A 17711-nucleotide genomic window follows, 5' to 3' on the forward strand; every position below is an offset into this window, starting at 1 on the left:
AGAACCATTTATCATTTATCGTCATTGTTTTTCAGTTTATTTATAATATCTCTGGAAAGTTTTACATGTTAAGTGATAGGAAGTAAGATAGGGGGGAGACATTCAACACAAATAATGGAAAGTAAAGAAGAAGAAAGATTTTAGGAACTGCTAATGCAGAGACTAGAAAAAGAGAAGTTAAAACACAGACAATATGAAGTACAAGATAAGATACGAGAAGTGAAAACAATGCGGAAGCAGGATAAGAAGATGGACGAAAAACAACACTGCATAAAAAAACATCAAAATAGGAGACCCTCTAGATGTCATCCAGGACCATTAGGAAATAAATCAAACCTTCTTCTGGGGGAGTGTATTAAAATATTGTTGTGATTTATTTCATCATGTTTTATGTATATATAGTTTGTAAGATTTGAAAGTTTTACGTGTGCTGCACAGTGCGCAGGTAGAAATGCATTGTTAGCTAGATCAATAGGAGTTAAAAAGTTTTAAATGGAAACAGATCAACTCTGTCCTTGGGGCAGTGTTTTCAAATTAGGCATTTTATCTAATCCCATATTTTACTTTATAGAATATGTATCTTTTCAAGTGTTTTCCAATCGTTACGAGGACCCCTTAATGCGTATTTGAATGTAAATGCCCAGACTCTGAGTATAACTTAAGTAAGGCCTAAAACAACTAGTTTAACTGAAAACAAATAGGATATTAGAGTGAAACCCTTAATAACGAATACATCGGAAGAATTTATCAAACGTAGTCTTGACAATTTTTTTATGAGTTTTATAATACATATATGTATATTTGTAACAAATTCAAGAAAACACGAAGACGATTACTACTGTGTAGCGAAGTTGACCGCGGAAGATTCACAATACTATAATACTATATCCGCTCCAAATGTGTCTCCTCATGTTCCCCACCCCCCTTACCGCCTCTACTTGTGGGGAACAGCGTCAGTTAGCTTTAGAATGTCGAGATGTGAACACCTCTGATCTGGAACTACTAACTCCTTCATACTGCCGCCGATGTCTACTCTAGCAACAAATGCTGCTAATGTCTAAGCCTCCATCATGTCCAAATCCACAAAGCAGTCGCATGTCCCGGGGTTGAGAGGCAATTCAAGTTCCTCCCTACACATGTTACAGACTGCAAACCCTCCAGGACCGTCGCCTAGATGTGAACCCTTTGCTGCCAAGATGCTGACACCTGTGAGCTGACCATCATGAAGCTCCAACTGTTCCATTCCTTTCAACACTATTAATCAATGTTATTTCATTTTCAACCGTTTAGATACTCCCAATTAAGGGCCAATATTTTTAAACTTTGCTTTTATTTCTCATTTCATGCTATTATTCAATAAAGTTACCGAATATCCCTGTTGTTCTTTTATTTGTGTCAACAATATTACGTAAATTTCAGTATTTGCGAAAATAAATAATAGCCATGAATGTGCGGGAACAGTTTTAAAGAGTTTTATAAAATCATTTAATTAAAAAACTAAATATCTGCAACATTCCATTATCAGAAAGTGAAGAATACGACATTTGATGAAGTCTTTCGATGTATTCGTTATTAAGGGATTCACTGTATAAGCAACAATATGTATAACATTAAAAAGTACAATTTTTATGCTGATTTCCTATTAATACTTACAAGAGTGTCATCTATTAAGAGAAGAGATCAAAGTATGTTTAAATCAGCTTCCAGAGTTGGCTTATGTTTTACTGAAGCTATAATCAGGGTCCAGGCATAAACAATCAAATACGCTTTAAGGCATGAGCGTAACAATTGGAAACCAATTGGAAACGTACATATTCTATTTAGTAAAAAATTGGAAATAGATCAAATGCCTGAGCTGGGAACTTTTGAATGGTGGATATCGGGATTAATGCTTGATCCACTCTTTTTCTTAATCTCGAGATTAAATAATGCTTGTTCTCCTCATGTTATTAATCTCCAGATTAATTAGCTGATTAATTGATTGCTATTGTCCGGATGACATGTAGCTAAAGAGATTGCGTCCAGTGGTAGTGGTGTTGATAGTTCATGAGATTGTAGCTGTGTGAATCATGTCCTGTTTGAGACATTGATCAATTAATTGACACTGATGCCAACAAGATCGCGCCCTGTAGTAGTGGCATTGATAGTTCAAGGGATTGTAGGGGATGGATTGTACCTGGAATGATACAGTTAGGGACAACGTTTTAAGAGTACATCATTTACTACATGAATACAGACAGTAACAATTTTTTACTATTGCCTTGCTGATGGAATTCCAAAACGCTTTTGTGGCTTTTGTTGCTGGTGATGTCATGTGAAGAGCTAGAACGGTGTCAAACTGTCTTGTTGGGGGGAGTGAGAATGCCGAGATAACATTTTGTCCCTAAATGACAAAATAAAATAATCTTTTTTTAAAAATTCAAATAGTTTTTCTTACCGTAGAGTTTCATAAAGACTAACAACAGTATCAACTCCAGAGATAGGTTCAGCCACCTAATCAATTAATTAATTAATCAATCAATCAATCTATCAATTACGATCAATTAAGATCAATCAGAATCAATAAAGATAAACAAGATGAAAAAAGATTAAAAAGATCAATAAAGATAAAAAAGATCAATAACGATAAAAAAGATCAATAAAGATAAAAAGATCAATAAAGATATAAAAGATCAATTAAGATTAATCAAGATCAATAAATATCAATAAAGATCAATCAAGATGAATCAAGATCAGTAAAATCAGTCCAGATCAGTTTAAATCAGTCAATCAACCAGTCAAACCATATTAAGTAAATAATAAACGTCATCAAAAATCTAATAATATATATATCTATTTAGTTTTTACCCACAAAAAATCAAATTAGAGCCTTTTTCGCCAAGCAAAAAATCATATTTTCTAATTTAACCTTTAAAAGTGTATCAGTTCTTGCTGCAGGAAGTTTCGGATGAATCCACCATAACAATCTAGATTACAAAGTTAATTTAATTTTGTTGTAATTTTCCTAAGCGAAAATTAAATTTCTTTATTCCTTTAGTTGTGCGTCAAGCGTCACTTGTAATAAAAATCAATCATCATTCTGTACAAATCATGGCCGTACTCATTAAAAATTAAAATTAAAATCAAGAAATATAACATTTGTAAGACATTACTACTTAACTAGCTGAGTAAGCGGCGTTATCTGTGAAAAAAATCGATTTAATCTTTTTAGTCTATGTTACCCCAAGGGTATCCATGGGCTACCTCAGCCAATTTGGTTCAGCCGTTTGGTCAGCTATATCTAACATATTTATGAGCGAAGAGCTTTATTATTACTTAATATCACGGATTTTAAGTTTCCGATTTTATCAAATTAAAAACCAATCACAATCTGATCCCACAAAAAAGGAAGCTTTTTTAATTCCACCATTTTGTAAAACTATGTTTTGAGAGTACTAACCTCAGCAGATGTCTGTTAACATTATCAACATTAATACAGGTAAAGAAAAATTCATCAAACACTGAGGTACAGAAATCCTCATTTTCAAACTCATCCTAAGAGATCGTTCGTTTTACAAGAAAATTGTTTAAAACGCTTCTTATTAATTGCCTTATTAGAGCAACATGTAAACATTCTTTATGTGCATTTCATTAGGATAGCTTCTAATTTATATCTCAAATATTCACTGCACAAAAAATTAGTTTTTTTTGATAATCTTAATCGAAGGGTAAGAATCGAATCAAGTTTATAAATAAAAATCAAATATTTAACTTAGTTTTTTTAATCGTTTTCAAAATTCAGATAAAACAATTTTTATTAAATTAATCCTCGTCGGTGGTCCAAAATTACATCTGGAAGTTTACTGTATTATTTTATTGTATAGTTACTCCCGCCGTTTACCCGCTCTTGGTCGTAAATTACGATTTTTCCCTATAAAAATAGGCCCCATTAACTTAGAATCTCAAAACCAAGTTCAGAATATTTCCGTGGGTTTCCCGAGTTCTCCAATTAAAAATTGAGGCAAATCAGACAAGGTGTTCGTGAGTTATGATCGGACGGACGGACGTTCAAACAAACAGAGATTACAACTTTATATAGATATAGATTATACCTTCATAACTATCAAGGAAGTTACTAAACTGTGCAGGAAGGCATCCTAAACAAACCAATATAAAAACAATAAAAACAATATTTAAAAAAAATAATAATTTTAAATTATCTTAATAATGTGTACAATTTTATTTCATGGTTTAGGTAACTTGATTTAATTTAACTAAATAGGAGACATCAATGTTTTACGATAGACATGATTTAATCAAAATAATCGACCCCCCCCCACCTCCCTTTAAAAATTTATACAGAAAAAAATAACCTCAAAATTTTATTATTANTCAAAGGGATGACCTCTAATGTTTTGTGCCAGTATACCAAGAACACGCATTACTCCAATCTTGTCCTTATTTCTGAACATTATTAGCTTTAAGCAGAATAGTTCACTATTTAATAAAAGGAATTAACAATACTTTAAAAGGAATTAACATAAAGGTAATAGCTGAATAATACCTGTGGATCTAGGTATCGAATTCTGGGAATATGCTAAAATTCCCGAAACGAGCTTACCAGATCCGGATCCATTTTCTTACAGGATCCAGATACGGATTCATTTTCTTACAGGATCCAGATCTGGATTAATTTTCTTACAGGATCCAGATCCAGATCCATTTTCTTACAAGATCCAGATCCGGATCCATTTTCTAACAGGATCCAGATCTGGATCCATTTTCTTACAGGATCCAGATCGGGATCCTTTTTCTTACAGGATCCGGATCCATTTTCTTACAGGATCCAGATCAGGATCCATTTTCTTACAGGATCCAGATCGGGATCCAATTTCTTACTGGATCCATATCCGGATCAATTTTCTCACAGAACCCAGATCCAGATCCACTTTCTTACAGGATCCAGATCTGGATCCATTTTCTTACAGGATCCAGATCCATTTTCTTGCAGGACCCAGATATGGATCCATTTTCTTACAGGATCCAGATCCAGATCCATTTTCTTACAGGATCCAGATCGGGATCCATTTTCTTACAGGATCCAGATCCGGATCCATTTTCTTACAGGATCCAGATCGGGATCCATTTTCTTACAGGATCCAGATCCAGATCCATTTTCTTGCAGGATTTAGTTCCAGATCCATTTTCTTACAGGATCCAGATCCAGATCCACATCAAAATGGAATAGATGCATGACTAAAGGATTCGGTAAAATGTTTCCGGAAAATTTTGAAAGAAAAAAGAAGCAGGATGGAATTTAGCGACATTAAAGCTTACCAAAGTATGTCATGCTTAAGAATTATTGGTTTGTAGTTTGTACCTTGTTGTCTGAAGAGTGTACTGCATTGCCATAGTTGTAGCAATAGGACACTGGGACACCTATATAGTACATATGTTCATAAATTAAATCTTTATAGAACACTTGGGCATCTCGATATTTTCATATATTAAACCTTTATAGGACACTGGGACACCTAGATATATTATATTATTTATTAAACCGAAAAACCATTAACCTTTATAGGACACTTGAACACATAGACATATTGATATATTAAACCTTTAAAGAACACTGGGACACATAGACATATTCATATATTAAACCTTTATAGGACACTGAGACACGTAGACATATTCATATATTAAACCTTTATAGGACACTGAGACACATAGACATATTCATATATTAAACCTTTATAGAACACTGTGACACATAGACATATTCATATATTAAACCTTTATAGGACACTGAGACACATAGATATATTTTATGATATATGGTTGTGTCATCGTTCATATCTGTACTCTATGGTTAACCTGTACATCGTACACATCTGTCTCTATGGTTAACCTGTACATAATACATATCAGTATTCCATGGTTTACCTGTACATAATACATATCAGTATTCCATGGTTTACCTGTACATCGTACATAATTGTACTCTATGATTAACCTGTACACAATACATATCAGTACTCTATGGTTTACCTGTACATCGTACATATCTGGCGGGGGTCCTGAATGATCTATAATAATACTGGCAGTATCTCTCTCCTCCACTGGAAACTTGTAGTTCAATGCTCGAACCTTTATTAAAGAAATAATTAATAAATTGTAAAAATGAATTGGTACACCGATATTTTAAGACTGAAAGTGACTGTAAAAGTAATGTTAAGAGACCCTCCCTGCAATGAGGGGAATGTCCGATGTGCAACGGTACCCTTTAAATCTTTGACTGAACGTCGAGGGCGGAGAACGCAGTATGTAGATTTCTGAAATGGTGTTCAAAACTTGTGTAAACTCAACCCAGCTGAAGTTCCGTGTATTTCTTGAAAACTTCTATGTCATCCGTGGTTTTTAAAATTCAAAGTAATTATTCATTTTCTGTAATTTCTAGTAGTAAATATTAATATAGCTTAAATATTATTGTGAATCGAACATGACATTCTATTGTTACTTCAAATTACGCCTACAACCTGTTACAAACCTGAAAACAAATATATATAATAAAGCTCTTCCCTAATTTTTGGAGGGAATCCATGGGTAGCCTGGGGGTAAGATAGGCTTTAAAAAATTAGATTTTTTTTATTCCACGGGCAACGCAGGGCACTTCAGCTAATTATGGATATTCATTTATATTTTTTTCAAATGCTTAACACTGAGTACTTTACCTGATCGTCGACGATTAGAGACATCATGGCCGGGAGAAACTGGACAAGAAGCGGGAGTTCTATCTTTGGTTCCCTGAAATCCTGAGTCTCAATCATATCCCAGGCAGATAATCCCAGTGCCAACATTCTAACAAAAATATTATTTAAAGGGACTGTTCGTGAAGTTAAAGTCAAGTAAGTCACACATTTGGTACTATTTGTATGCCGATCTGATCTGAGTGGAACTATTTTTCAAATATACACATTTATTGTATATAAAAACAGGTTTAAATAATTTATTAAATAAATCAATAAATAAATAAATAAATAAATAAATAAATAAAAAAATAAATAAATAAAATGATTGCTGTGCCTGTTAACTAACAAAGACGACCTCCAATCAAAAAGTGCACACTGTATAGTGTAAAATCGTGCCTGGGGTTGACTGTTTGAAAAACGCCAAGGAAATGTTTTATTAATGAACCCTGGATGTAGGTCCGCCGTGTGTAAGGTGTAAAATTGTACCTAAAAATTTTCAAAAAATTGCAAAGCTAATGGTGTAGTACTTTTGAAAAAAGTCAGGGTATTTAAGTTCTTTTTTTATTTCTTTATTAACACACCTGAGAAGAAGATGAAGAACGGGTTGATCTCTAGGAAGGGCCTCCTTCTCAACCTTCAAAATCAATCAATCGATTAATCAATAAATCAATCAATTCATTAATAAATGCATTAATTATTTAATTAATTAATTAATTAATCGATCAATAAAGACTATCAGGCAGGCAATATATCAAGCAATAGATCAATCAATAAATCTACCGATCAATTAGTAAAGCTATATTAAGTAAATCAGTAAAACTAACAATTAGATAACCAATGAAGTATAACCTAAAAAATCACCAGCTAAATACAAAACTAAATTTACGCCAATTATTCAGCTGGCAGGCCAGGTAAAAATAATTTATATGAGGAGGGGGTTCAGTAGTTCTGTTTTCCAATAATAATTATATAATAATGTATAAACATGTATAACATTATATAAGANAGTTTACCTGGAAGTTAACAAGCTTCATGGCGGACTGGGAGAGGAAATTGATCGCAAAAGGATCACACAATGTCATACTCAGGTCTCCCAAAACCTAGATACAATTGTTATCTACATTAATCTTATAATATACTAGCTCAAGTGTCTGGCGTTGCCAGTGGAATTTCATAAACGTGTGAACATTTTTTTCGAGCTAAAAAAAAGAGTCGAGTCGGCAAAAATTCAACAACAAAAACCGGGAAAATACTTAACATTCTCAAAGCACACATTTAAAGCGTCGACTCTTGAGAGATTGTTAATCATTAAATGGAAAGTTTCCCCATAGGATTGACGAAAAAAAGAGAAAATTGTTTTTTTTTGTGAAAAAGAAATTAGCTAACAAAACTTAATAATAATGTACATGAGCTGGATCTGAATCCATTTTTTTACATGGATTGGATCCAGGATCCGGGTCCGCATCATGGATCCAAAGAATAAGAAGCATTGCTCAAACTTAATCTAATCCTGTCGATCGGGGGAAGGTACATCACACAATTTTTTCGTTCGGACCACAAATGACGTTACAATTCACCATTATTTTTCATGTTATTCAAGATTATTTGATATTGTTTAAATGCATTTTGTTTGAAAAAATGACGATATTTAACCTATTTTTCGTCCTGACCACACATATTTCTATTGTTTTCTTATTTTATTTCTAAACTGCAACTTTTAGGTGATAAGTCGCTGGGATTTTTAGAATATACAACTAATTGGTTTTGATTTGCTTGAGGCATTATGCAATAAAAAATGCCGTGAACGGTTTTATGCCTACCGTTTCTTAATAAGATGTTCCTTTGTAAAAAAAAACAGAATATAATATATCATCATGTACACAAAATGACGTGGCTCAAAATTCGAATACTTAAAAAAAATCACGTAAATAATGCCAGACGCAGAAAAGGTGTGGTCGGACGAAATAATGGTGAATTGTGACGTCATTTGTGGTCGGACGAAAAAAAGTTGTGGTGTGCCTTCCCTCCCTCCTCCTGACTAGACAAGTGCTACCTGTTCCTGTCCCCTCCTGATAGCATCTAGGAACCCCTGAAGTTCTCTAGACCTCTTCACATCAACATTTCTCTCCCTTGAAAAACCACGTGATAAAAATTGAAAAAAATCTACAATCAAAATTTAACCTGATACAAGCATCTAAACACCAGGTAAACTTGTGACAAGGATCAACAGAGATAACATCCTGAACTTCTCTAAACATAGATAAACACAATTTAAAAAGAAAAAATTAGAGAGGATCGACTCTATAGTATACTCCAATTTAGACGTTAGAACAAGATAGTTGATTCTATCCCTTGTCCCGTGTTATTAAAACATAAAAAATTAAGAACTGTGTGCTAGGTTGTCCTCCACCCCACACCCTATCGTTCCTTTTTCTACTTTCCTCTCTATTCTTCATTTTCCTCTGTCTACTCCCATTCCTTCTCCTCAACCTCTATGTGCTTTCCTTTAATTCTAAATTGTTTTTGTTTTATTTTGTTTTATTTTAATTTAGCATGTATTTATCGCTGCAAAAGAACTCTCATTCAAAACAACTAACAATGCTTAGAGGTCCTGGCTAAATTTAAAAAAAATTGTGCAATACCTGTAATTGTTATCTAGAAAAATATTAAGTAAAATATATAAATTTATCTTTATATATATAGTCATGCAGAATTATTGGTACTACGTTCAAACGCTGTACCTCAGTCATTTTTATTTGTCATGCACTCAGGAGTGAAATAATGGAAGTTTTCTAGTTGTATTTCAGGATTCAAACCTTTAAGAAGCAGAAAGAAAAGTATAAAATAAGTTTGTCTACCAACAAGTCTCCTTCCAGGACAATGTGGGGCATTGTCCATGGATACGCTCGGTGGACAGGAGCGCAGGCCCCAACTTCATTGACCGACGGGTTGTCTTTTAATAATAATAATAATACTTGCTACCCAAAAGTTCTTTATCAACAGCTAAAATTTCGATACAGAGTGTGATAACTTTGAATCTGTAAAAATTAGTGTCAAATTGATTTTTTTTTAATAGGTAATATTCTTAAGCTCTTTAAAAATTGATTTAATTCATTCATAATTGTAAAGAAGGAATTATAATGGAGAGTTTATGTTAAAGACTATATCGTACATCATGTACTTTGTACAGTTTTAATAACGACAAAAGATTTATTTAAGAAGTGCTAAATATGTAACATGACCAAATCTATCGATCAATATCAAATACTCAAAAAAATTATCATTATCAATTAAAAAATCAGTCAATCACTTAATCAAATAACAAATCCATACAATAATCCATCTACCAATTCACCCATCGATCCATCAATTAATCCATAAATTGATCGATCTATAGAAGAATCTACCTGTCATGAAGAGCCATCAGAAGTTCCGATCTAAGCGTACAATAGTGTACGTTTTTAGTTCTCAGGAACAGTGTACGCAAAAACTAAAATAAGAAATAAGTAAGCATTAAAAAAATTAAGCAAACTTGATTTTTTTCTTAGAAAATTGAAAATTGAGTTTGGGTACATTTGATACATGGACAATCCAACAAAAGAGTGGAAATGACATTTTTAGATAGAAAATTGTCTAAATACGCGATTTCCTAGACAGTTTAGAAAGAACCTTTCATAGATATTGTTTATGAAATGTCCTTTCTAGGAATTGTCTAATCTGTGGAATGCCTAGTTTGTGAAATGTCCTATCTATGAATTGTCCTACCTATGAGTTGTCCCATCTGTAAATTGTCTAGTATATGAAATGTCTTTTCTATGAAATGTCTTTTCTATGAATGTCCTGTCTAAGAAATGTCCTGTCTATGAAATGTTCTGTCTATGAAATGTCCCGTCTATGAAATGTCCTGTCTATGAAATGTACTGTCTATGAAATGTCCTGTCCATGAAATGTCCTGTCTATGAAATGTCCTGTCATGAAATGTTAAATCAATGATATGAACGGTCTATTCAATTAACTGTCTATGAAATGTCCAATCATTTATATAAACGGTCTATGAAATGTCCTCTCTATGATATGTCCAATCAATGATATGAACGGTCTATTCAATAAACTGTCAATGAAATGTTCTGTCTATGAAATGTTCTGTCATTAAATGTCTTGTCATGAAATGTTCTGTCTGTACAATGTACTGTCTATGAAATGTTCAATCAATGATATGAATGGTCTATTCAATGAATTGTCTATGATATGTCCTATCTATGATATGAAAAGAAGCAAAATAGTAATTTTTCTCTTCAACCTGGGCGACCCTTACCATTAATTTAAAATAATAATATAATTATCGTCTAGAGAGTAGCTAAAAGATCCCGGAACCCTTTAATGAATAATAACTAGCTAATGAATTAACCTGAAGTGTCATATCGTAGAGTTTCACATGGTTTCCAATCATCTCAGCCAATTTCTGGATTACTTCTGACTGTCGCCGGCTCTTAGGAGAACCACTGAAGAAACCTTAAAGAGAGTGTTAGCGTAACTTCAAGTGATCCTACATGCAAAAAAAGCAATGTCAGATTTACAACGGTACTTTAAAACTTTATTATAATCAAAATATGAAAGATGACATCGTTTTCTGACTTAAATTCTGATAATGTCTTCATTATTTCCTTTAAGCAAAAACGCGCAAATTACTTTTTCAGAGAACCCACAAAAGAATGTAAACACTTACAGTATACTATCCAATTTTTTTCCTTGTAAATCAGACATTGTCATCTTTGATTGCAGGGTCACTTCAAATTACGCGTACAGTCCCTTTAGCAAATGGAATATATGTAAACATATTCAAACTTTAACATATCTCTGGAGATTGGGTTAGTATTTATCAGCCAGAATTACCACATTACACAATTTTGGGATTAAAGGGGAAGGAGGAATATCCATAGCTAGGGGGGGGGGACATAAACATTTCAATCATAGAAAAAAACTTATGAACAATTGAACATGAAGATTGAAGATAAATGAGAATATTATCTTTGCGTACGAGAAAAATTGGAAAACAAAAGATTTCTTTTTTGCCTAAGCCCCCCCCCCATCCCTTTTTTTTGCTTTACGTTTAACCCCTCCTTCCCAACTCCAAACCGTCTGCAAAAACTTGATCTTTAACACTCACCAGATCCTGTCTCATGGGTAAATAGCACATTTTCCTTATCCTATATTTAGAGTTATAGCATCAGTATTTTCATATTAAAATTATAATGTGATTCAAATAATCAACAAATATTTACTTCTCCATAATGACTAATGAGATCAATTTTTTGGCTGGCATTGTCAGGAAAATTGACAAGAAAAAGGCAACATAGGAAAAATTTAATAATAACAATATACCCCTATAAAAGATAAATAATAATATTAACAAAGATGAATAACAAGAGCAAAATAAATAAAGAGAATATTAAACAAGAGAAAGATAAATGATATGAATATTAAATAAGTGAAAGATAAATAAAGAGAATATTAAATAAGAGAAATATAAATAAAGAGAATATTAAATAAATGAAAGATAAATCAAGAGAATATTAAATAAGTGAAAGATAAATAAAGAGAATATTAAACAATATAAAGATAAATAAAGAGAATATTAAACAAGAGAAAGATAAAAAAGAAAATATCGCAAAAGAGAAATATAAATAATGAGAATATTAAATAAGTGCAAGATAAATGATAAGAATATTAAATAAGTGTAAAGATGAATAAAGAGAATATTTAACAAGTGAAAAATAAATAATGATATTAAACAAGAGAAGGATCAATAAAGAGAATATTATCAACAGAAAGATAAATAAAGAGAATATTAAATAAGTAAAAGATAAATAAAGAGAATATTGAACAGGAGAAGGATAAATAAAGAGAATATTGAACAGGAGAAGGATAAATAAAGAACAAATTATTATACAAGAGAAAGATAAATAAAGAGAATACTGAAGCATTGATTCCTTGATGTATTGTGAAAGCAACGGTGACACTTCGTCACCAAACAAAGACTGATTATCCCGCCAAAGATGACGTTTTATCTAAAAATTTATGTACGTCAATCAATCAATCAATCAACCAATGAAATCAATTTAACTCGAGTGGTTAAATTTAAAATTTGGCAGTAAAAAAACGATGAAATAGAGAAATTGATTTTCTGTCTGAGTCTGAAATGTTTAAAATGAGCAAATTAAATTATTATTCAACGGAATCCATCAGTTAAAATTAGTAAAGGGACTATTGACGTATTTTGAAGTGATACTCCGTTATGGAAAACACATGTTCAGTTCGCAACGGTACACTTTAACCCACTATCTAACTAACAATATGAGAGATAATGTTTTTTAAAAAATCTATTTTTAGCTTAAAGAAGGGCATTTCATTAGCTTTTCTAACGGACAAAGGTTTAGGAGTACTGGTGTAAATCGAAATATGAATAATTAGCTGAAATGCCTGACGTTGCCCGTGGATATAAAAGCAAGTCGAACTTTTCTAGCCTATGTTACTTCCCAGGCACCCATGGGTTCCTTCTAAAAATGTCAGCCCATTCGGTCCAGCCTTTTGATCAGCTATAGCTGACATATATATATATATATATATATAAACAATGAACATGCCATTCTTTAACTGGAGGGCAAATTTGAAATTACGTTTTCACTCCCCTTAATTGGTAAAAATCAAAAACAATGAAAAAATCGAAAATGTAAAATCCTCACCTCAATGTCACAGTCCGCATACAGTTCCTTATCCCTCACTAGAAACCTCAGGTACCTTAATAATCAGGAATATCAGGAAAAAGATCTGAAAGCTCCCCCATACATAACTAAACTTCAGGTACTTTAATAATACATAATTAAACCTCAGGTACCTTAATAATACATAATTAAACCTCAGGTACCTTAATAACACATAATTAAACCTCAGGTACTTAAATTATACATAATTAAACCTCAGGTACCTTAATAATACATAATTAAACCTCAGATACCTTAAAATACATAATTCAACTTCAGGTACCTTAATAATACAATACATAATTAAACCTCAGGTACCTTAATAACACATTATTAAACCTCAGGTACCTTAATAATACATAATCAAACCTCAGGTACCTTAATAATACATAATCAAACCTCAGGTACCTTAATAATACATAATTAAACCTCAAGTACCTTAATTATACATAATCAAACCTCAGATACCGTATAAATACATAATTAGACCTCAAGTACCTTAATAATACATAATCAAACCTCAGGTACCTTAATAATACATAATGAAACCTCAAGTACCTTAATTATACATAATCAAACCTCAGATACCGTATAAATACATAATTAAACCTCAAGTACCTTAATAATATATATTCAAACCTAAGGTACCTTAATAATACATAATTAAACCTCAGGTACTTTAATAATACATAATCAAACCTCAGATACCGTATAAATAAATAATTAAGCCTCAGGTACCTTAATAATACATAATCAAACCTCAGGTACCTTAAATCTCAATATCCCATAATTAAGCCCTGGATACCTTAATAAGCAAATATTACTAATACAAACTTTAACTGTTTTCGTGATTCACAAAATAATGTTCTTCAAGAAAGTAATCCCCTATTTAAGTATTTTTTTTATTACCTATCCTCAATATAGGACATGTTCTTTAGAATACTCATTACTACCGGTCTCACCTCCTAACAACAAAAGTTTCATAAATTTCAGTGATTAGGATCCAAATCCGGATCCGCAACATTTTAGCTCCCTAAATCCGGATCCAAGTGGCAAAATATCCACCAAAAAAAATATGATTCTCTTAAACCACACATTTCAAGTGACAACGAATGAGAGATTAGATCAAAATAAACTTCGTGCTGAATGGTTTTTTGATAAAAATAAGCGAAAAAATGACAATTTTTAAATTGAAAGATCCGGATCCATAATTAATTTAATGAATCCTGAACATTGAGGATTTTAGAAAATTTGATTTATTTTTCTTCGCATTACAACATTTATCTTTCTTTAAAGGGACTGTAAGCGTAATTTCAATTGACGCAAAGATGGCAATGCCAAATTCACAACGATACCCTTGAAAGAGAACAATTTTCTGATAAAGACCATCTCTTGTCGCTATTCTAGTTTAAAGAGACTTTAAAACTGATAATTCCTATAAGTTTTCTTGCAGTAGAAGTGCTCAAGTCTTTTTAGTAGAGAAAATAAATTATTAACATTGATATCTAATTGATACTTGATCAGACAAAGCTTTCAATGGCACAGTTGAGAATCGGGCATTATCATCTTTACTTGGAGGGTCACGTTTACAGTCCCTTTAATAATCGACATTAAGATAACTTTGCCGTCCATTTATTCTTTAAATTGTTGCACTCTTAGAACACTTTGTTTTTTTTGTGGTTTCAAACAGGACTGATGTGACGCATGTCTAATTAAACAGACCACCCCCCACCCTCTAATCATCACCTTTATCTGAATAACAGGAAAGCTTTTAGAAAGCAAATCTCTGAGTTTTTTATCTTTCTCCTTTCCTTCTGTATCACCAAGCTCACTTATCTAAACAGTTTAAAAAGATTTTTAGAATATCTGATTACGTAAAATTGCGGTTTTGTAAAAAATACGTTTTTAAAAAATAAACCTGAGCAATCAATTTATCCCTTAGGTCTTCGAGCACCGAGTTGTGGAAATCTAATCTGAAAAAAGGTTTGAGATAAACTTCTGGCAATTTAAAAATCATTGGTTGTAGTATTCGAATTTGGGTCAAATGACGGAAAAGAAAAAACCTCAAATGAAAAAGTACAAAAAGGAAAGAAGTGTAAACATTACATCGATAACATATAGAACCATAAAGATCAAAAAGAAGCCCACCATCCCTCCTACAGCACCCACACACAAAAACGTAAAAATTGTAGAATAATTTAGCTTACATTACGAAAAAGTCAGGGATATATATTTTCTTTAATTTTGTTTCTTCGTCGAAGCCCCTTTACCATCTTGAAAATCGTGTTTTCAGGAGCTGGGTATGTTTGATCAAAGCGCAAAACAAAAATTGTGGTCCTAATTCGCTGAGTAAGGGAAAACAAATTGAGTTAAATGGTATGGAAAAATTACTTACCAACTGTATTTCAACCCAGATCAATAAAAATCAGTGCCCTTTCTTTAAAGCTATATGGCCATAGGGGCATTAATCATGATTTGATGGAAACGAACATGACTAACTAAGTGAATGTTATAAATTATGAATTAGAAACGCAATAAAAGCCAGGAACTAGGGGGGCAAGTAGAGCATCCCTCCCACCCCCAGAACACCGACTCTTTATAACCTTTTAATGCCGTGTAGGTCTAGAAGAGGAAGCATAGGACGGAGTGAGGGAAGCAGAACACCGTTCTCTATCTGGAAATCCTCAATTGCCTGTAGATATAAAAAGTTTTGGTATAAATAAATTTGAAAAATATTTTACAACTCTTGTACAAATTTAAATGGGCCATTTTCATTTTATGGGACCGATATCCTTGTATTTTTTCTATTTAAAACTTAATTTTCTCAAATTGTAGTTTCTCAAAAATGTGAATTATGGATTTATGCATTAGATTTTTTAATTTGCATTTTAAATGGGTATTATTGTAAATCGGGCCCAAACCTCCTGGAAGTTTCGAGAATTATCTTGATTTTCAACTGATTTTTGATGACTTGGGGGGAAAATTCAATCTTTTTGATACTTTTCACCCAAAAAAATTCATTAATTTGCTGGACTTGGAATCATTTATTTTCCCCACTTAAGCAAATAAAACCATAAAATTTAGTTTGCAATCATTTAAAACTTCTGGGGAAAAATAATTTCAATAAGGGGGGGGGAGAGAAAGATTTTTTTTTTTCGGGAAAATATGCACCCCTGTACACCGTACACTGTACAATTCTTCAGTCAGTACAATCTACATAAGATGATAAAATCACACCTTGAGAGGATCTTGGCATGAAGTAAGCGCTTCCCTGAGATAATCCCGTCCAGGAATACCAATCTCCTCTAAACCAAACCCTCCGGAGCCGGCGGTAGGCGCCGCCAGCGCCACAGGGGCTACGGCCGGAAGTGCCGTTGCCCCGCCTGCGTTACTAGGAAACATGTAATCTGAAAAAAGTTAAATATTTATTTTTCTTTAATTTTTTAGTAAATTGTTAAAATATTAAAAATTAGACTTTTTTTAAAACGTTACCCTCTCTCTATTTTTACATGGTACAACGATTTATAACTAATTAAATAGTATTTAACTTTAGGAAGTCTAGGACCCCCCTACTCCGCGGGACGGCCCCCCTCTTACAAATTTTGTAAATGAATTTCAAGTAATTGCAATATAATTGTTAATATCTTTTTATTCAATATTTCAGGTTTAGGTAAGGTTAAGAAAGGCTAAGGATCCGGGACCGAGCGCCGCCGCCAGGACAGGCCGGGCGCCATTTATCTAACTAAAAGGGGAGGGGGCGGGGGTCAAAAAATCGTTATCTCGGAAATTACTAAAACTTCCGTTAGTCCTCGTTTTAATCCTTATTCACAAACTTAGGAATGCTGGAATTGAAGGGTTAAACGAAATCACATCGTAGGAATCCCATTAAGATCAACTAAGGGCATGAGTCGATTCGGGGTCAACCTAGTATACTATATTTGGACCCCCCCCCCCCTCCTTTCAATTTTAAACATGACCTATAATCAAACTATTATCAACAACAAAAAATATTTATTTTGTATTAATTCAGGGTCATAATAGGTCAATTCCTGGGCCGAGTGCTGCGGCCAGATCTTCAATTTCAACTATTATCAACGAAATTATTAGTATATATTTAGGGTTAGTTATGTTAAGACTGGGCCGAGCGCTGCGACTAGGACAGGCTAGGAGTGCGGGCGCTGCGGCCACGACAGGCTAGGGGGGCGAGCGCGGCGGCTAC

The 17711-nt window shown here is 32.9% G+C and overlaps 1 protein-coding gene across 2 annotated transcripts; it reads right to left on the bottom strand.

Annotated features, from left to right (window-relative positions):
- Positions 1-21: 21 nt before the first annotated feature.
- LOC111712348 (negative elongation factor B) lies at positions 22-16895 on the bottom strand. 2 transcript variants are annotated; one of them, XR_002767429.1, is made up of 24 exons: positions 16730-16895; positions 16096-16184; positions 15411-15465; positions 15239-15328; positions 14402-14457; positions 13475-13529; positions 12722-12799; positions 11899-11938; positions 11140-11243; positions 10139-10221; positions 8913-8981; positions 8785-8860; positions 7745-7831; positions 7313-7365; positions 6714-6840; positions 6031-6129; positions 5360-5418; positions 4373-4443; positions 4092-4138; positions 3440-3534; positions 2909-2966; positions 2438-2493; positions 2177-2383; positions 22-430 (listed from the first exon to the last, which is right to left on the bottom strand). XR_002767429.1 is itself a non-coding variant. In XM_023486929.1 (23 exons), the coding sequence occupies exons 1-23, from the start codon at positions 16892-16894 to the stop codon at positions 2323-2325; spliced, it is 1773 nt and encodes a 590-aa protein (XP_023342697.1). In that variant the 5' UTR covers position 16895; the 3' UTR covers positions 1922-2322. The 2 variants fall into 2 exon arrangements, 1 of the variants encoding a protein (XP_023342697.1); XM_023486929.1 differs by lacking the exon at positions 22-430 and having other exon boundaries at positions 1922-2383.
- Positions 16896-17711: the final 816 nt, after the last annotated feature.

Source organism: Eurytemora carolleeae, unplaced genomic scaffold (genome assembly GCF_000591075.1).
Source record: "Eurytemora carolleeae unplaced genomic scaffold, Eaff_2.0 scaffold1265, whole genome shotgun sequence".
NCBI lineage: Eukaryota > Metazoa > Arthropoda > Copepoda > Calanoida > Temoridae > Eurytemora > Eurytemora carolleeae.

Coding starts and splice junctions, on each gene's coding strand:
- LOC111712348 (XM_023486929.1), bottom strand. CDS start 16,894: ATGTTTCCTAGTAACGCAGGCGGGGCAACGGCACTTCCGGCCGTAGCC. Junction 10,222..11,139: donor TCTACGATATGACACTTCAG/GTTAATTCATTA, acceptor TTCTTATTTTAG/TTTTTGCGTACACTGTTCCT. Junction 6,841..7,312: donor GTTCTTCATCTTCTTCTCAG/GTGTGTTAATAA, acceptor TATTTTTGTTAG/AATGTTGGCACTGGGATTAT.